General features: G+C 38.0%; 1 protein-coding gene and 2 pseudogenes across 2 annotated transcripts; 1 reads left to right on the top strand and 2 right to left on the bottom strand.

Moving 5' to 3' along the window:
• Positions 1 to 2,456: 2,456 nt before the first annotated feature.
• On the bottom strand, positions 2,457 to 19,949 carry ZBTB9 (zinc finger and BTB domain containing 9). 2 transcript variants are annotated; one of them, XM_051996402.1, is made up of 3 exons: positions 19,860 to 19,949; positions 17,956 to 19,463; positions 2,457 to 3,387 (listed from the first exon to the last, which is right to left on the bottom strand). In XM_051996402.1, the coding sequence occupies exon 2, from the start codon at positions 19,356 to 19,358 to the stop codon at positions 17,964 to 17,966; it is 1,395 nt and encodes a 464-aa protein (XP_051852362.1). In that variant the 5' UTR covers positions 19,359 to 19,463; positions 19,860 to 19,949; the 3' UTR covers positions 2,457 to 3,387; positions 17,956 to 17,963. The 2 variants fall into 2 exon arrangements, with proteins under 2 accessions (XP_051852362.1, XP_051852361.1); XM_051996401.1 differs by lacking the exon at positions 2,457 to 3,387 and having other exon boundaries at positions 16,098 to 19,463.
• LOC127561141 (dnaJ homolog subfamily A member 1-like) lies at positions 3,397 to 5,457 on the bottom strand (annotated as a pseudogene).
• On the top strand, positions 8,904 to 13,136 carry LOC127561142 (high mobility group protein B1-like; annotated as a pseudogene).
• Positions 19,950 to 21,105: the final 1,156 nt, after the last annotated feature.

Below are 21,105 nucleotides of genomic sequence, written 5' to 3'. Positions count from 1 at the left end.
GTAGAAGGTGAGGAGGCAAGGTGACCAGGGATTTGTTATTAATAGGCAGCCCCAACCCACATTAGATTGCCACAGACAAAAAAATCTACCCAGCTCCATCTATCCTCTGTTCAGGGGGCCCTAGTTTGGTATCTTCTCTAGATTGTTTTTGTTTTTACCTCTCTCGGGTCCTCTCTGTGCTGGATAAGGGAGGGGAGGGAGCAATCAGGTCAGCTCTCTTTTACTGCAGACTCCTCCCCATTTTTCTGGAAAGGAGAAAATCTTGAGATTAGAAGGGTATTAAAGGTTTAACATTCAGATTTCTAGAGGCAAAGGGAATATGCATATAACACACTTTTAAATTTAATCTGAAAACATGGCTAATATGGAAATATGTTTTTCATGTCTTTATATGAATTATCAATATCATATGGGTTGCCTTCTTGAGGAGAAGAAAAGGGAGGGAGGGAAGAAATTTGGAAACCAGAATTTTCAAAAATGAATGTTAAAAAATTTACATGTAACTGGGAAAAATTTGATGAAATAAATAAAAATACATTTTTAAAAAGTTGACTGCTTTCATAGCCAATATGGAAATGTTTTTCATGACTTCATATATATACTCAATATCATATTGCGTGGCTTCTCAAAGAGGAGAAAGAGAGAGGAAAAGGGAGAGAATTTGGAAATCAGAATTTTTAAAAAATGGATGTTAAAAAAATTTACATGTAACTGGGAAAGAGTTAATGAAATAAAAATGAATAAAAAAGGTTTAATCTGCATTATTAACATTTTTTCCATCACTTTTTTAAGTCTAGACAATAAAATAATAAATTAAATTTGATTTATAGTGATGCATAAATGTTCACACTGAAATTTAATAGTTATCTCTGAGTGAGTTGATTTGTGCTTATTTCAATACACTTTTAGGAAAGATAAAGATTCTTTTTTTGCTATTTCCAGTCAGATGTCTCACATTGAGGAATGGGGGCAGGGCCTCATTCAACCCATTCAAAATTTCCTATTCAAATCCATGTCAAATCCATGCTTCAGAGAAGGAACCCCACCCTAATTTCGGAAGAGATATAGAAACTAGAGCAAAATTAAGTCCAAATCCTGCTTTCTGGAATGCCCCCTCTTCCACAGTAGCATAGTGGATTTGGGATTCCCTGGCCTTTGCTGCCCTCTAGTGTTGATATGAATATATGCAGAAATAGAAGCTAGAAGAAACTTCTTCCAAAACCCTTTTTTATAGATTAGGGAAAAAAGTGATTTGCTCAAAGTTACTAGAGAAATAAGTGGCAGAGCTAGGACTGGCACCCAGAATGCCTTGCTCCAATTCTTTTGTTATTTATTATACTTTAAGTCTTTTTTCAAGTCACCATCAGATTCTTCCCGCCTCCCTTCTAACCCTCTGTCCTTTCTTAAATATCATCACCATAATATATCTCTTTGCACTTCTCACCTTTCTTTCCCTCACTCCTCAGCCTTATTTGCAAGCTTTGTGGGTAAAAAAAGAGAAAGGGGCTATTCAAGGTTAACCCCTCCCCAATCTTGGTTATTAAGCTGACAGCCCTAAATTTTCCCACTATTCAAATCCATTTCATCCTAGCCCATTCCATTCCATCCCATTATATTCCATTATGTTAAAAACTCTCTAATCTCCATCTTGCCTCAGTTTCTCCGGCATTACAATTGGGCCAATAAGGAATGAGAAAGGAGAAATCATGAAATGGGGGAGGGAAGAGGCTGCTATCATTATATTCCATAACCATTTCATTCATAGAATTTCAGACTAGAACGTCCAAGACCATCTAATACAACCTTTTCATGTCTGACAAATGAGGAAACTCGGGTCCAGAGGTGACTTTTCCAATAGCCCATGCTATTCCATGTTCCACTATCATCCTATTGTAGCCATTCTATCCATCTCATGACTTAAGTGTGAAAGAAATTATGTTCTATCTGTGAATTCTTGGAAGTGGGCTCTCCCTCCAACACTGCAGATTGCAATATATTTATGCTTGTCCATTCTGTGCAACTTTTATGTCTTCTTGTCTATCTGAAATAAATTATCTATCCAACATACTGGAATCCCTTCTCTTGTTTTCCTATCAGTTACATGCATAGTGGGAGGATTATCTGCTCACTGAATTCCTCCCCTCCCTTCCCATGGGTAAATGATGTGAGCATTGATGGTACACATGATGGAAGAAATGTCTTCCAAATCCTTCTTTTTAATATAAATGAGGAAACTGAGGCCTAACTTGCTCAAAGTCACCATGGTCTTTGGGCTAACAAAGTCATTCTTAAAAAAGAAAGTTCTTTGATTGAATTGGAAGGGTGTAGTGTGCTTTCTAGAGCCCCAAAATTGGGGTGCCAAAATGTACTGTCTGGATAGCTCTCTGGAGGATCTCAGAGCCCGAGTCCTTGGTCTTAATGGAGCAGTGATGAAGTAGAAGACCACGAGGCTGGTCAAAGATGGAGTCTATTTATTTCAAGTCCTCTCAGCCCCTAAATACCTAAGTACAATTACACCACTACAGCACACTGAGCATGTGCTAACTATAGTACCATTGCATCACCACAGCACACTGCACAAGTGTTAGCTATAAGCACCCTGCTATTGATATGTAAATGCCGCTTTATTGTAAGTATCTCTTACTTCAAGTAGAACACAGATGTTCATGCCCTCCTTGACTTCTCAGGAAGGGTGAGAGCACCAAAGAGAGATGGGTAGCTGAACCAGACATTGTTAGCAGGTTCCCTCTGGGCTGAAAGGTCTTATACCTTACCCAGAGTTCCCCACTATCTGCGGCCCTCTACATCTCCCACTTTCTTTTGTTTTAGTTGAAACAGGTATACATATATCTATCAGCATGGGACATATCACACAAGCAAGTAGTAATACAATACAGACTAGTAGTGATGTAACAAACAATATGAATCAGCATGAGAGGAATCACACAGGAAAGTAGTGATATAACAAATAATATGAATCAACATGATATTATAAAAGATTTCCATGAGTTCTAGAAAGAGGGTATATAAATAACAATCATACATAACACCTCCTTCAGCAGCCAAGAGATAGTTCAAACCAATCTATTGTCCATCACTTCACGTGTCAAGAAATACAATGATTCCTTCAGGTTTTGAAATCCTGCATCAGTCTTTTTCCTGCTGGTTTTAAAGTCCTGCAATAATCTTCTTAACAATTTTTGATGTTCATGAGTCAAATGCCATACACATTGGCATGCTCTTTTAGTGGCACATGTAGTCAGAGATGGAACCATCTGATGTTTCTTGGGTCTTCTTCATTTAGAGGGTCTTCTCTTTTTCTGTCTCTCTCTCTCCAATGGACAAGGTGGATACAGCTCGTTGGAACTCATTTAATTCCTTCTCCATCTGTAGAGATAAAAGCAGTTAACCTATTTGGTCCCTTCCATTCACTACTTTCTGGATTTCTCCACATCACCTGGTGATTATATTGGATTATATTGAAAAAAAAATGCTTCCTTACCATAAGGAAATAATTAACAATGTTAGACTGTCTTAAACATTAAACATCATAAATGGCAAAAACAACACAAAATTTTATTTTACTAATTTGATCCATTCTGATAAGGTGCAAATGATGAGGTTAGTGGGAGGGAAGAGGTGTGAGAATTGAGTGGGAAATCCCCTTTGGTTGGAGGCGAAGATCTTATGCAAAAAGAATTTGAAAACCCAAAATCTGTGGCAAAAAGGGATTTATTGGCACTGAGAAGCCAGCCTGCTAGGAAGACAGACTTCTTTAGTGGGCAAAAAGTCCTGTATAGCAAAGATTAACACTGAGAAGAGAATATTTTCACCAGTGGGCATGGTCTATTAAGATGTATGCAAAAAATATCTGGGCATGTAGACCTAGATATATTAGAGCTTGCTTTGATCTTTGGCCTGGAGAGGGGGCCAACTACCGAGAGATTGATTTTCAATTCAATTTAAAATTGAATGATATTCCTTAACTGGGAGTTTGAGCCACTGAGAGTTATTTATGGCAATGGAGGGTTATTGGCCAAGATCTCCAATTGAATGAAACTACTTAACTGGGAGTTTGCAGACTTTTCTCAGGGTTTGGAAGTTCCCTGAAGAGGATACATATCCAATCCCCTAAAAGATCTCAGTTTATGTCATTCCCCCCTTTGGACCTCTTCCAGAGGAGAGTTTGGACAGTTTCAGGGTTCACCCCCATCAATTAGCTTTTTAAAATGCAACTACTGTTCAATATGGGTAGCTACTCAGTGCAGTGGATAGAGCATTGGACTTGAAATCATCTTCCTGACTTTAAATTTGACCTCAGATATCTATTAGCTGTATGACCCTGGGCAAGTCACTTAGCCATATTTGCTTCAGCTCCTCATCTGTAAAATGACCTGGAAATATTATGGCAAACCACTCCAGTAATTTTGCCAAGAAAACCCCCAAATGGGGTCATGAGACAGGACTGAACAACAAAAATGTTGATTATTACACCAAAAGCAATAAAAAGTAGTATGTTAAGACGATTGAAGTTCTTTACTCATTCACTATTGCATACAAAAGCCAGCATTATAATAGAGAGTATTCACTGGCCCTGATAAAGAGTTATGATATAGAATATTGCCTCAAAGAAAATGTTTATTATACATATGAGTTTTTCTTCTCTCTTGAGACAAGTCAAAATCTATCAGCTCTCCTCCATCTATTTCTTCAGTCTTTTCTATTTTTTTTTCTTTCAAGCAGTCACTTTTCCAACAAAGATAGCTTATTTGATAAGCTTATCTTTGGGAAGATTAAATTAAATTATTAGAATCTCTTTTCCAGAAGATCAATGACAAGTTGGAAAAATTATTCCATTCAATGCACATTTGGTATCTCCATATTTGACAATCTCACCAAAATAAGACATAGTGACTTTGGATACTATTGTCAGAAGTTGATATTAGCTTCTGAAAACCATACAATACTTCCACCAACTAGATATCCATATTCATGAAAAAGTCCTCACCTTATTGTATAAATATAGTACTATCTTTTTGATCCAAAACAATAATATCTTCTGGCTCCTGGTCACATTCACCATGGAATATTATTATCTTCTGACCATTTTTCGTGCCCTTGTCAATACAATAAACAATTTTCCTTGCCCATTGCAACTTTTATATCTACCTTAAGAGATGATTCATTGCTTATGCCCTTGGCATTTGGCATTCCATGTAAACTGATTGAATTTGCTGAACCATTCCAGGTCCTAAAGGATGAATTTTTATTTGCATTCCAGTCCCTCTGCAACAGTGCTTTTCTTATCAACTCATCCTTCATGTTGATGACAATTTGTATCCTTTTGCAAAGCCAGTTTTCTTGTAGCTTCATTATATGCATTTTATTTTTCTTCTCTCTCTTTCTCTCTCTCTCTCTCTCTCTTTGCTGAGGTTAAGTGATTGGGGTTAAGTGACTTCCCAGAGTTACACAGGTAGAAAGTATTAAATATCTGAGGCGGGATTTGAACTGATTTGAACTCACATCCTCCTGACTTCAGGACGGGCACTATCCGCTGTGCCATCTAGCTGCCTCTATTTTATATATATATATTTATATATATATATATATATATATATATATATATACACATACATACATATATATATACATATACATACATTCTAAGATGACTGACAACTGATGAACAATAATAAAAAGTAGCTTTTTATTTTCAAACTATGTGCCAAGGAGACTTACATGACTGATGCTAAGTGAAATGAGCAGAAACCAGGAGATCATTACATACCTCAACAACGATACTGTTTGAGGATGTATTCTGATGGAAGTGGATTTCTTTGTTAAAGAGAGCTAATTCAGTTTCAATTGATCAAGGATGGACAGAAGCAGCTACACCCAAAGAAAGAACACTGGGAAATGAATATAAACTGCTTGCATTTTTGTTTTTCTTCCTGGGTTATTTATACCTTCTGAATCCAATTCACCCTGTGCAACAAGAAAACTGTTTGGTTCTGCACACGTATATTGTATCTAGGATATACTGTAACCTATTCAACATGTAAAGGACTGCTTGTCATCTGGGGGAGGAGGTGGAGGGAGGGAGGGGAAAAATCAGAACAGAAGTGAGTGCAAGGAATAATGCTGTAAAAAAATTACCCTGGCATGGGTTCTATCAATAAAAAATTATTTTTTAAAAAAATGTGCCAAGATCTTGTGTTCCAAATTTTTCTTCCTCCCTTCTCCCCTAAATAGTAAGTAATCCAATATATGTTAAACATGCGTAATTCTTCTATATATATATTCCCATATTTATCATAGTGCAAAAGAAAAATCAGATCAAAAAGGGAAAAAATGAGAAAGAAAACAAAAGGAGTAAACAATAACAACAAAAAGGTAAAAATATTATGTTGTGATCCACATCCAATCCTCACAGTCCTGAATCACCTCATTGTTGAAAAGATCCAAGTCTATCAGAGTTGATCATCATATAATCTTGTTTTTTCTGTATACTATGTTCTCCTGGTTCTACTCATTTCACTTAGCATCAGTTCATATAAGCCACTCCAGGCCAGGAGCCTGTTGTTTGGGATGTTGGAGAGGTAATAGAAGACTAACAAAAGAATAGCATCATCTTAACATATGCACTACTTGCTATTGTTTTGTGGTAATATTTAACTATGATTGTATTTTTAAAAGGAGGAATGAGAAGGGAAAGGGGAATGGAATAGAGCAAGCTCATGTGCATAAACTTGGGCAAGTAGCCACTGCTTTCTGCTTCTCTGTGAGTATTGTAGAAAATTCCTTGCCAATTTTTTTAGTGTCTCAGGAAAATGTCTATCTGGATCTAGTTTCTTGAATGCTAAAAGAGTAATTAGGTGCTCTCTATTTTCTTCCTTACCAAATTTTTTCAACATTTTCGATATTTTCAACAATTCAACACTGAATTTCAATATTTCAAATTCAACAATTGAATTCAATATTCAAAAAGAAAGCTATTCTTTCCTGTACAAATATTATACTTTTTAGAAGAGAAACTAGAGATCAAACTAGAGTTGGGTAATTCTGCTTTCTCTTCGTTAACAATTATCATCCCATCATCCCATCCATCTATCTATCTAACCCAATCCGTAGTCTTGCCCCTTTTTTCATCCTCTTTCTCCATTATAGTTTTTTTGGTTTGTTTTTTTTGTTTTGTTTTGTTTTGTTTTTTTGCTGAGGCAATTGGGGTTAAATGACTTGCCCAGGGTCACACAGCTAGGAAGTGTTAAGTGTCTGAGGTCGGATTTGAACTCAGGTCCTCCTGACTTCAGGGCTGGTGCTCTGTCTCCACTGCAGCACCAGCTGCCACCTAGCTGTCTCCAGCCCTCCCCTTCCCCTTCCCTTCCCCCCCCTCCCCAGCCATTCCACCCCACTATAACTTTAAAAAGTCTTGTTCTTAGCTTTTCTCATCAGACCTACCTCAACCTGAGCTATGGCATTCCTGACACTATCTTCATATAACTTTGCCATACATTTTTGCTAATCCTCTATTATATACTCTTATTTTATCTTCCTTACATACTCCAAAATAATTTACGGATTCTTTGTGCATTCACATTTATCTTTTTAGGTAATTGCTCCTCATTGGAATACTTTCTCTTTCCCCAAAGGTGATTGCTGTTATTTTCAGGATTCTAGTAGTAGCTCTCTGAGTGACTAACCTCTTAACATGAGCTTGTAAGCTCCTACCAGTACGTTGTCTCTTTAACAATTAGCCAGTAGACTTAATTAGTTCTTTTAGCAAAAACATTTACACAAATGACAAAAATAGTATGTACAAAGCATTTCACTCCAAACTACAGGTGTACTCTTCTACAAATTATAAATAGAGTTTACCGAAGGAAGAGTGGAAATGCATCTAAAATATTGTGGTATTGTGGTATCACACCTATAGGGAAGACACATGGCCAAGCAATTCACAACTTCAGAACTACTTCTGACCTTGAAGTTCTTTCTTTTTCGTGAGGGTCCTTATAGAAGTCTATGATAGAGTATGGTATCAGAATTTGGTCAAGTCACTCCACTGGTCACTGGTCAGGCTCCTCACGGTGCACAAAATTTTGGTTGGTTGGTGACTTAGTTAGGCTTTTTCCTAATAGGAGGTATTATTATCTTAGCTGAATAGTTCAGTTCACTACTGGGTTAGGTCAAACAAATTTTTATCTACTGCTCTGGGTCCTTAGCTCTCAATCTTATAGTTAAGTAGAAGGTATTAGCAGTTTATTAGAGTTAAGGGGGAAAAAAAATAGACTGGTTTTCATCTTCAAAATTGGATTTAACCAGTTGGATTATGTCTCCAAACATTCTGGGGATGCTCAACCAGTTCCAAAAGCAGGTGAAGAAAGTAGTCAGAAAAATGAATTATCTGGAATCTTGATGTGCCTAGATGATCTTGTCTTTGGAAAAACACTGGAAAAACATGAGGAGAGTCAAAACTAGTATCTTATTTCAGAATTGCTATTCATTCAGATACTTGTGCTAAAGTGAAGAAACACAAAACCCAAGGGGGAAAGAAAACACAGAAATGTCTAAATAAAAGAAAGCTCTCAGGAATATCGTAGTCAAAGTCCAGCTCTTCCAAGTCAAAGATAAAACACTGCAAGCAATGATTGTTGAGTTAGTTCAACCCCTTGTGAGCCAGAATATCTAACCTAGTCATTTCTTTGAATTAGGGAAGAACTATATCCCAGATAATGTATAAAAAGCTCTTTGTAAACCCTAAATAAACCAGGGATTATGTAAGGACTGGCAATAAAAAGACAAAAGTGAAACAATATCTACCTTCAAGAAACTTGCATAAGATCAAGGGATCTAATACTCACAAAAGTAAATACAAAGCAACTAGTGGAACATTAAGGGGGTAGGCTGTGGTAGAAGAGAAGCAAAAGCTTTCTTTTGGAAGTAGCCATTGAGCAGAGCTTTTATTCAGAGGCATAGGTATAATCTAGGTTTGGAGAATAGCCAATACAAAAACACAGAGATTAGAGATGGAATGTCCCGTAGGAGGAAAAATAAGTAAATTGCTTTGACTGGAATATAGAGTCCATGAGGGGGAATAATATTTACTAAATCTGTTTTTTGTATAACTAGTGTTTGGCAGGAAGGGGCCAAACTGGTAGATGTAAGATTGGAGAAATCCTTCCCCTTGTAAGGAACAATGGCTAGGAAAACAGATTTTTTTTTTCTTTTTCTTTTAAATCAAGAGAACTGACATCCTCTAAATTCAGCTTGCAAAAGACATAAATATTTCTGGAATCTTGTCAGTTCCTCATCGAAGGTGATTCATGCCTTGGGGGGAGTAGGAGAAGAGACCATGAGGCTGTCATCTCTCTTCTTCTCTGAGAAAGGGGTACCACACTAAAGTTAAATCCATTTTTCCACCTAAATATTGCTGGTCCAGGGACATAAAAAGAGGCAAAAAAAAAAAAATAGTGAAAAAAGAATTCTTCAATCTGCATTGAAAATTCAGTAGTTTATTTTTCATTGTAAATCTTTTGAAATTATCTTAAATTATTATATTGATTAGAGAGGCTGTCTTTCATAGTTAATAATCCTTAAAATATTGCTGTTACTGTATAGAAGGTTCTCCTGGTTGTGCTTACTTCACTTTGCATTAATGTACATACTTATCTTAGCATGCAGTAGGAAGTAATAGAAAAACTTATTTTTCCAGGTTTTTCTTAAATTTTCAGGTCTCATCAATTTTTTACCTGACATTTTTCAAAGAGTAACTACATCATGCTCTCATATTCATCCTCCTTTATTTATTTACCCTTGCACCCATATTCTCTATACAGCTCTTAAAAATCATTTCTCGTGCAGCATGACGAATATGGAAATACATTTAGAAGAACTGCACATGCTTAACCTATATCAGATTGCTTGTTATTTTGGGGAGGAGGGAAGGAGGAAAAGAGGGGAAAAAATATGGAACGCAAGATTTTGCAAAGGTGAATGTTGAAAACTATCTTTGTATGTATTTGGAAAAATAAAATACTATTAAAAATTTTTTTTAATCTGAATCAGATTGCAGTACATTGAGCTCCATAGAGGCAGCGCCAGGACAAGTAAGAGCCAGATAGGCACTGGGCTACTTCTGTATAGTACTAAGGGAAAGTAATAAAAAATGGGCAAAGTTGATCCTAAGAAGCTGAGAAGTAAAATGCCTTCATATACCTTTTTTATGCAAACCTGCCAGGAGATACACAAGAAATACCCAGATGCTTCTGTGAACTTCTCAGAATTTTCTAAAAAATGCTCAGAAAAGTGGAAGACAATGCCTGCTAAAAAGAAAGGAAAATTTGAGAACATGGCAAAAGCTGATAAAGTTTATTTTGAAAGAGAAATGAAAACTAACTTATCACCTAAAGGAGAAACAAAAAAGAAGTTTAAGGATCCCAATGCACTGAAAAGGCATCGCATTTTTCTTATTCTGTTCTACTGAATATTATTCAAAAATCAAAGGGGGAGCATCTTTGCTTTCTACTGGAGATGTGGCTAAAAATTTGGGAGAAACGTGGAATAATACTATTGCAGATGATAAGCGACCTTATGAAGAGAAAGCAGCTAAACTGAAGGAAAAGGATGAAAAGGATATTGCTTCATCCCGGGCTAAAGGAAAACCTGATGTGGGAAAAAAGGGAGGAATTGTCAAGAATGAGAAGAGCAAGAAAAAGAAGGAGGAAGAAGATGAGGAAGATAAAGAGAAGGAGGAAGATGAAGATGAGGAGGAGAAGGAAGATGATGATAATGAATAAGTTGGTTATAGAGAAGTTTTTTTCTTGTCTATATAGCATTTAATCTCACTCTACACAACTCACTTCTTTTAAAGAAAAAAAAATTGAAATATAAAGCTGTGTAACATTTTTTAAACTGTATAATGTCTGTTTTTTTGTTTTTTTTTTTTTTTTTTTTGGGGGGGGGGGCGGTTTGGCTTGGTTTCTTTGTTTTTGTATAATTAACATGCTACTAAATGTGTCTTTAGATAGCCTTGTCCTTTAATGGTATTTTCAATGGCTACTAATCTTGCCCGGTACAATATGGGGATTGTAAATTGGCATGGAAATTTAAAGCAGGTTCTTGTTGGTGCATAGCACAAATTAGTTACATATGAGGATGTAGTTCATTTTCATCTTCAGTTGTATTTGATTCAGCATATGAAATAATTGTTGTCCTGTTAATTGAAAACCACTTTGTAATTGTAAAAATAAAAAAAAAGTTGCAGCTGTTTTGTTGACATTCTGAATGCTTCTAAGTAAATACGATTTTTAAAAAATTAGTATTGTTGTTTTTTTCATGGCAAGATGTAGACCAAATGTCTTTATTTGATCAAATTTCTTTCTTTTACAAAACCAAAGCTAATAGTATATTCACTAAAACGGAACATTTATATATGTTTACCTACTCACCATTTTGGGGGACAATTTGGCAGTTTTGTTGTTTTGAAATTATCATTCTCAAGTGCCAATGTTTTAAAAATAAGCATTCTTGTAATTTTACATGCTTTTGTGATGGAGTACTGTTTTGTTATGCAATTTTGACTTTCAAATTCTAATTTCAGTTTTGCATTTCTTTATGTATAATTTCAGGAGGAATATTAAACATCTGAATCCTGAATTACATTAATAAACTAATAATTGCAGAGGTTTTAAATAGTTACATGACTTTCACTTAATAAGATTTAATTAAATATATTTTATTTATTTTGTTTTTTAAAAAATCTCAATCTATTGCATATTCATATTGGAACCTCCGGATAATTCCTGTTTATACAATTCTTGTTGTATGATCAACTGTGAAAGACCTTTTCTTCCCCAACATGACTAAAATGGAAATATATTTTGCATGATTTCACATATATAATTGTGGTGGTGATAACATTGCTTGCCTTCACAATCAGTGAGAGGAACTCAAAGAAGGAAGAGAATTTGGAATTCAAAAAAAAAAGAATGTTAAAATTAAGTATGATTATGAAAAAAGAAAAAATGTCATGAGCGGTAAAGTCAAGAATGAGCTGTGGTTGGTAAAGGAAACTAAGGATGACAAAAAGGACAACCAAAAGTAGGCTTGGTTTCTTCCTTTTTGCTTAAGCTATATTGGGGAAAAGAAGATGATCAAAAAATTGAGAAGGATGAATACTTTAGAGATCAGACAATGTGTGACTATACAAGGAAGAGCTGCTTAATTCTTATCTTGCTTCTATAAGTTGGACGTCTTCAAAAGCTACCAGGAATTGTCTAACACCACATAAATATCAAACTGCTTCACTGTTCAGTTTTCTAGATCATCGGCTTGCTAAGTCTTTTTTTAAAAAGTTAACAGAAACTCAAAGATATGATCTGAATATCAATAAATTTTTCGAAACTTTCTGTCTCTCTCTATCTATATCTCTCTGGATATCTCTCTGTATTTCTCCAGGTCTCTCTTCTGGCTCAGGCTGCCCCCCCTTTCCTTCCTTCCTTCCTTCCAATCCTTCCAGAAAAATATTTTGGGTTACCTTCCTTATTCTAGATTTCAAAGCATGTATATATAAGCAAATAAAAGTCATGGCTATATATTTTTGAGGTAGCTCCCAAGAACATAGAGATCCAAATAAGCAGAGGAATAAGGTTTTGAAATTTAGGCTGCAATGATTATAGCTAAAGGGATGTAATTATATATGTGTGCATATGTATATACAAATACACATACACACACACACACACACACACTCATATTCTCATTGGTCAGAAGGAAAGTGAAATGCTTGCACAGGTTGAGGTTTCCAGAGGTTGTAGACTAGTTTCTGAGCATCTCACTGATTATGCATACAATGTTTCCACCTGCCTTGTTTTCTATTTCTCTAGTTCTACTCAATCAGCATATGGATCCACTGAGTTTTCTCCCTATTGCCTTCTCCTTGTGATTGTCAGGTGAGCAATAGCTGCAGGTTATTTCTGCTCCTTGCTTGGTCTGTCAGATGCAGTCCCAAGGCAATGCTGTCTCCTCCTCCTTCCTTGGGATAAGTAGTTTTTCCATGGAAATGTCTTTCAAGATGGTACAGTAGCTAGAGCACTAACCTCGATGTCAGGAAGACACTAGCTAAGGGACCATGGGCAAATCAGTTTACCCTCTTTGCCTCAGTTTCCTCAGCTATAAAGGAGTTGGAAAAGGAAATGACAAACCATGCCAATATCTTTGATAAGAAAATCCCACATGAGTTCACAAAGGGTTGGACATAACTGAAATGACTGAATGACAACAAAGCTTTCATGATCCTATGGAATCAGAAAGACCAGTAGCTTGGCATTGGTATGCTGTTCAGGTTTCACTGGCATACAACAATGAAGTCAGCACAATGCCTCTGTAGACCTTCACTGTGGTAGTCAAATACTTCTCCTCTCCCACACTATTCTTCAGAGCCTCCCAAATTCTAAACTAGCTCTGGCAATGCATGTCAATCTTATTATTAATGTGGATATCCCTGGAAAGTATACTGCCAAAGTAAGTGAACTTATCCAAAGTATTCAAAATTTCACTGTAACATGGTTTCACATATGGTGTGCTGGCTGATGAAAGACCCATGTTAATTGATGTTATTTGTTAGGCCAAAATTAGCCACGAGTAGCAGAGAATTGATATTATCAGGCCTTTGATAGTCATGAAGGTTTATGGAAAATTGTGTCAAAATTCAGTTGCCCAAAGAAGTTAATAAAGTACTGAGAATGGAGGTAGTAGCTAAAGACAAAAAATTGAATATAGTTAAATAGTGATCTTCCCAGACCCCAAAATATACAGTAATCTTTCTTGTATCAGCCACATTTCAGCTGAATGAAACTTCAAATCTGATTGACTAAGCCAGGTTGATCTGCAGCCTCTTATACCTCACCCTTCTCTGCAGGGTCACCCAGTCCAGTATTTCAGTGCCAAGTAATTCTGAAGACCTAATTTGTAAGATACTGTTTTGGTGATCATTATCTGTGACAAGACCTACCTCCCTCAATTTAATGATTTCCACTAGATCAAAATAGTAGCTGAAATCTACTATGAATAGTAGCTAGATCTGAAATAGTAGCTGGACTTGAGTACTCTTAAGCTTCTAGTTATCTCGTTATTCCTGTGAGGAGGTGTGATAAAACTTTGGCTTGGAAAGTAACTTTGGGCAGTGATCTTAACATTCCTTCTCCAAAACCTAATCAAACTGCTTGTATTACAATGAGATCAAAGTGATTTCTGTTGACTGATTTCCAATTGGTAGAATGAGTCAAAGTGTTTGTTAAATCTTGTGCACCTTAATAGACTCTAAAAATAATAAGAAAATTCTTGTGGGAAAGGGCTGGCACATCTCCATTAAATTAACAAACTGAGAGGCTAAACAGATTTATAAAGGTAAATTTAGGTGACACAATGGACAGAGTGCTAGATCTGGAGTAAGGAAGTAAGGAAGACCCAAGTTCAAATCCAGTTTCAGATAGTCATGTGATCCAGGCAAGCCACTTCACCTCTACTTCAGTTTCATCTGTAAAATGATGATAATAAAAGCACTTACATCCTAGGGTTGTTGTGAAGCTCAAAAGAGACAATATTTGTAAAGTGCTTTGCAGACCTTAAAAATGCTATGTAAATATTGGATATTATTAGAAACCATTTCAACTTTCTCATTTTACAGAGGAGAAAACTGAGGGAGTCATATAGGTGGTAAGAAACAAAAGCAAGAATTTAATCATGGGTCTTCTGACTCCAAATCCAGTGTTTACCACACTATGTCATATTGCCTTTACAATACTTTTATTCTACAGGATAGTTCCAAAGTAGAATCCAAGACTATTAGCTGGCATTTTTCCCCTGCCAACTAGGTAAGGTTTCTAAAGGAAGATGGAAGGGGAAAAAAAGATAGGATGGTAATACAGAGAAGCCTTCTAGGAAATGCCCTAAATGAGAAAGGTTCCTTGGAACTTGGAAACAGGAGAGGGAAGAGGACTCTGGATAGGAAAACAAGCTGTAGAAAGGAAAAAGGAAGGGACCCCACCCAGATCAGCTTCCAAGTTCGGACCACCCTTACAATTCCCTTGACTCATGGGATGATGAAGGTTCATGGCTGCTCCCTGGTCCTATCCTCTAATAGCTAAAAGGAAGTTGAAAACTGAGTTAGCTATATAACCTAATGGTTTAAGTTTTTCATTGATCTAGCTAAAATAACCCATTTTTTTCAAAAACTTCATTCCAAAAACAAAACACCCTCTATTAATTAAACCTATACTTGTTTTATACAAATTTGTTGGAAAAAGCGAAGCCCTGATTTTAAGGCTACTATACAGTTTCCTCCATCTGTTGCCTCCTCTCAAGCACTGAATGCTCTTGCTGGGACCATACTTTGGGAAGTTGCTAGTACCCAGATTTTGCCTTAGATGGTGTTATTGTTTAGTTCATATACACATCCATTTGTTTTGGGATACTCTTGTAAGTCTGTTATAATGGAGCTCCCTATTAACTGCTTTGTTTAATGTTGAAAATCATAAATTCTGAGTTGGAAGAGATGTTCGAGGCCATCTGGTTAATCCAACCTATATTTGCACAAGAGTTCCCTTTGTAGCATCCCTGATAAATGGTGTTCCAAGCTCTTTTTAAAGACTTTGCTTCACACCCAAGATATTCATCTCCTGATATAGCTCATTGCTGTTTTGGACAGCTCTTTTTAATTCAGAATTAGAAAAACAGAAATAACTCAAAATTGCTTGACCTTGATAAAATGTTATACTTCTTATAGGTCCATACTTGTATTACCTTCAGATATCAAGATTTTTAGGTATCAGATGAATTGTTTTAGAGCTGTAACCAAATTTTAAGATGGGTTCATTGGGTGTGTAGAGGCTATAAATTGATTTTGTATAGGTTTCATTTATACAGCCATACCTGGGCAGGTGTTTGGCTTTCAGGTTATATTTTCCATAATTGCTGAAGGATCCTATTAGTATCGGTTCATCACTGCCTAGGCTGGAAGCACTCTTATTTCTTACTCCTAGGGTAACCTGTATACTGGTCATCCAGATGTAACTTAAATCAGGACATAAAAGCACTAGTAGGAGGTTGGGGTAAGGGTTTATTTAATGTTTTGTAAATTTCAATTTCTTCTAGTAGTAGTTTAACATAGATCATCTGTGGAGCATTTTTGGTTAATGATAGTCAAAATTAACAATGAACAAGTTATGGAAGGCCTACAATATGTATCAGTGAAGTGCCCAAACTTGAGTAAGACATGAATCTTTACAAGCTTCAAAAGCAATTTTTATAAAGCATACCTTTACAAAGGATTTTGAATTAAAATAGAAGAGTAAAAGATGAATAGAATCTGTTGATAAGAATCCAGATTATTTTTATTCTGCTTTCCCTCATTAGGTGATACAATGACAAAATTGAGTGTATCTTGTCTACTCTTCTGGCCTTTGCTCACCTTCTGGTGAAAATGTTAATATAGTCCATCTTTTCACTTCTTAAATGTATCTTTAGACTGCTGAAGTGAGTGGTGGGACTAAATAGAATTTTCACCTTACTTTATTTACCTCTTCAGGCAGTGATTCTAGGACTTAATGTTAGAACAAGGGACCTTAGAATTCTGGTAATTCAGTGTGTCCCAAATCAAATTCAGTGACAGAATTTTCTAACAGATTTAGCATAATGATTTCCATGGTTCAGAGTCAAGGACTTGAAGGAATAGCTAAGAACAACAAGAAGGGAGAACAGTTTTTTAAACTTACAAATTTTAAGAGCCCATTAGCAAAAAGTTTATATACTAGTAAAAAAAAAATTTTTTTTTAATTATGGAACCATTTTTCTAATCTGATCTAGTCCAATCCCTTCATTTTACTGAGAAATAAACATGTCCTCATTTATTTAAATGACATTTTCCTAAGCATTCAGATAGAATAAATGCAGTAGAAGCACATAAGAGTGTTAGTACATATAATCCCTATGTAAGGCATGGAAAGCAAGCAGACATAAACTCACATAATATCTCTACCTCTAAACTATTTAACATTCTTAATTCTAAATCTCACACACCACTAGTCATCCCAGATCTACTCTCATATCCAGACATATGATCAACTCATATTTACTAGTAGGAGTTCAGAACTGTATTTGTTTGAAATAGTAAAAGTTGTGTGAAGATGGGGATAGTGTCACTATGTTATATCCTGAGACTGGGCACTTCTGTCAAATCTCTCTTCAAATTCAGTCATATGATCCCAGCCCTGGAGTCTTTCTAAACACAGTCACCTTTTTATGTTCTGTATGCAGTGATTAGGGACAGGAAAAAAACGAGTGTCCTGGGGTCAGTGGTTGACACATTGCAGTAAGTGTGACCACTTGTTACTATAACTACATTCTCCAGACTACTGGAATACACAGGTGTTATAGAAAATAAGCCTTCGGCAATGGAACAAGATCATAGGTGACATGAGTAGGAACCAGTCCATCTCAGTTATAAAAAACTCTAATTCCTAAAGTGGGTCACAGTGTCAAAGAATCATGTAAACACGCAAATCTGCTATAAAATAGTTAGAAGGCAAGCCTTGGTTTTTCTGTACAACAGTCACCAAATTGGCCTATTAGTTTTTGAGTGCCTGAATTTAATTCCTTCAACAGATCTGGAAAGTAGGAATCTTCTAACATCCAATATAAAACAAGTTAAACAGATTTTTAAGACCATTCCTTTGTTGTACAAATTTTCTCAACTGAAATTTAGCTTCCTGAGTGGGCATTCTTATAAATTCTTCAATTAAATAGGTATTCTGGTTTACAAGAATCAATTTCCCTTGGCCTGACTTAGATCATCTGCCAGACAATCTAAGTGGATTGTTTTAAAGATTTGCAAAGTTGGGGGACCATAAAGATCATCATAAAGTTGCCCACTTATTTTAAGGGGAGTCTGTGTCTAACCTTAGCTATCACTTGTATGTCCAATGAGCAGTAGCCCAACCTTGGCCTTTGCAGAGCTCTCGGTGCCGAAGGAAACAGGCATGGACACGGAATCTTCGACCACAGTGGGGGCAGGCATGCAGGGCTACAGCATGTGTCTTCATGTGCTCAGTCAGATGGTGTTTGAGTTTGAATCGTTTGTTGCAGACACCACAGCCAAAAGGCCTGAGACTAAAAGTCAGCATTATGTGTCGGTCTCGTTTTGGCTTCACTGCAAACCGCTTCCCACACAGGCAGCCAAATCGCTTGCCATCAGGGGGAGGTGCTCCCCCTAGCTTTACTGGTCCATGCACAGCTTGTCCGGTCCCTCCTGGTCCACCACCCCCAGATAAGATTTCATTCCCATGCAGATCTACTGGTTTCCATGATGGGCCACCTCCACTGGAAGCTCCCTCTGCACCGGGGGGCAGCAGAAATCCAAGCTCCCCTCCTCCTGTCCCACCAGAAAATGCTTCTCTGGACTCCTCCAAATCTCTCTCAGGTTGGCCCCCACCCCCAACCACTTCTTCCTCACGGTCAAGCTTCTCTTGCTTAATGTAAAAAATTTTGGGAGGCAGAGGTGTAGAAAAGATGGGAGGTTCAGCTGGAACTCCTTCACCATCTGGTAACCTTCGGGTAGTGTTAGGTATAGGCAGTGAATTGTGGGCACGAGGACGAGGGGTCCCTCCTCCCACTCTTTGTGGGACTTGAGGGACAACTGATAACATTTTTTGTTCTTCTTCATCTTCTTCCTCCTCCTCTTCTTCCTCTTCTTCCTCTACCTGAATTTTCAGCACTTCTCCCAGCTCCCCCCCCATTGCTCCCCCAGGGTTCTCGGTTGGTGCCGGGGGTTGTACAGGAGGCTGCGGAGGAGCCGGGCGGGAACACCAGACTCGGGGAGAAGAGGAAGAGAGGAAGAGGGTGTGGTTGGTCGTTCCTCCGCTGAGCTCTCTGAGGATCTCAGAGCACTGATCCACAACCTGCCACATCTGGAGCCCGCTGGCCACCAGGAGGTGAGACGGCAGCGCCTCGAGCGGCAGGCGTAGGCGCCCGGAGTAGATCAGCTGAAGTAGCCCCTCGAAGGCGTCCGCTTCTATGACATTTGGCAGAGTGAGCTTTGGGGCATCTCCCAGAAGTAACTTGTCATGAAAATAGGGAGATGCAGCAGCCAGCACTGCCTTGTGGGCCCGGAGCTCCCGGCCCTGAACTTGGAGGGACACATCGCAGAACTTCCCTTCCAAACGGTGGCGGTTTAGGGCCTCCAGAAGTGAAGAGCTATGCTGAGGAAACTCGATCTGAATTGTCCGGGGGGTCAAAACTCCTGAGGGAGCCGGGGCACACACTGGGGGAGGGGGAACCGGAGCCAAAGGGGTTGGGGGATCCATGGTGTCCCCAGGAGGGTCAGGGATGGGCAGAGAGGAGGGGCCGGTAGAGGGGAAGTGGCGCTACAGGAAACCGATGAGGAAAGGCTTTTCACGCCCAGACAGAGGCTGTGGAGGAAAGACAGGGAGTCAAAGATGCCAACGGCCGGGACAACTCTGCGTTCCCCACGGCTTTACCTTGATTTGCCCAACTTTCAGTCCCCCGGACCCTCTCTCTCCTCCCCTCCGCTGCCGCCCACCGGCTTCCTGGGTGTGGCTCTTGGTCTGGGGGTGGACGGCCGATTCGGACTCCACTCCCGGCACAGCGTCCTAGCCTCGGACCCCGGCCTCGGCCAGTAATGCCTCGGCTGTCCCCAAGTGGCCGCCCTCCGGTTCCGGAAACGGGAACCCCACCCGCGCCATCCCGAGCTTACTCTCAGGCTTTCGTGGGGCTCTCGGGCCGCCCCTTCCCCAGCCTCCCGTTACCTGGAGCCTGCAAACCCCTCCTCCCGTCCCCAACTATACCTCCAGGCAAGCACTCAAAGCTCTCAGCGAGCAGGAAACGCACCACCACCTCCACGCCAGAAAACCAGCTTGAACACGATTGGGCGGGGCCTAGCATGGCGACCAATCATTAATCAGTTTTTGCAGAGTATACAATATACAAGCCTCTTTAGGATTGGCCACCTTCTGGCAAAGAATTGGAAATTGAGGTGATGCCCATCAATTGGGGAAAGACTGAACAATTTACTATTTGAATGTATTGTGCTTTAAGAAATGATTTCAGAAAAATAATCCTTTTAAAGGCATATATAGGCTGATGCTGAGTAAAGTGAGCAGAACCAGGAGAACATTGTGCACAGTAACATCAACAGCAACATTGTTCGATGATCAATTATGATACTTAGCTCTTCTCAGCGATAGTGATCCAAGACTTTCCAAAAGATTCAGTATGGAAAATGCTATTCACATCCAGAAAAACAAAAATAAAACCATAGGGTCTGAATATAACTCAAACTATTTTCACTTGCTTCCCCCCCCCCTTTTCTTCTTTCACAATATTGACTAAGGTGAAAATGTTTTAACATGATTATACATGTATCAAAATTGTTTTCTTAGAAAGAAAAATTTGGAACTCCAAATCTCATAAAAATGAATGTTGAAAACTATATATTGTAATTGAAAAAAAAAATACTGTTAAGGGAATAAAATTTTTAAAAAATTTAAAAGGCCATCTTTATCAGGGTTCACCAAGTGTTAGGGGGAAAAGGACATTGGCTCTTAGTACCCATTTAAGAGAAGGGACAGTAAGACTTAACCATTATGGGGGAGATGAGCTGGGAAGAGGAGAAGAAATGAGAAGGGAGATGTCCTTTATTATCTTCAGCAGATAAATCAACTTGTTCCAAAGATAGTCAAATTCTGATCCTAAAGCCAAGGCTTTAATTTTTATCAATCTTGAAACAACTGCAATAAAAATTACCATTATGAATTATATTAGTCTGTCATTAAAAGTATAGGGAACCCATCTTTTGGGAACCTTGAGGATTGCCTTCACAACTACCAACACCAAGATACAAAATGCAAGAACCTGAGACACAAAAGTGCCAACTACTTGATATTAGTCATGTTTGACTTCATGACCCCATTTGAGTTTTTTTTGGCAAAGATATTGGTTTACTATTTCCTTCTCCAGCTCATTTTGACAGATGAGGAGACAGGTAAACAGGATAAAGTGATTTGTCCAGTCTTAGTGACAGCACATGTCTGG

The sequence above is a fragment of the Antechinus flavipes genome, chromosome 4, assembly GCF_016432865.1.
Source record: "Antechinus flavipes isolate AdamAnt ecotype Samford, QLD, Australia chromosome 4, AdamAnt_v2, whole genome shotgun sequence".
In the NCBI taxonomy this organism is placed as follows: Eukaryota; Metazoa; Chordata; class Mammalia; order Dasyuromorphia; family Dasyuridae; genus Antechinus; species Antechinus flavipes.
This window is presented reverse-complemented; position numbering and strand designations above follow the sequence as displayed.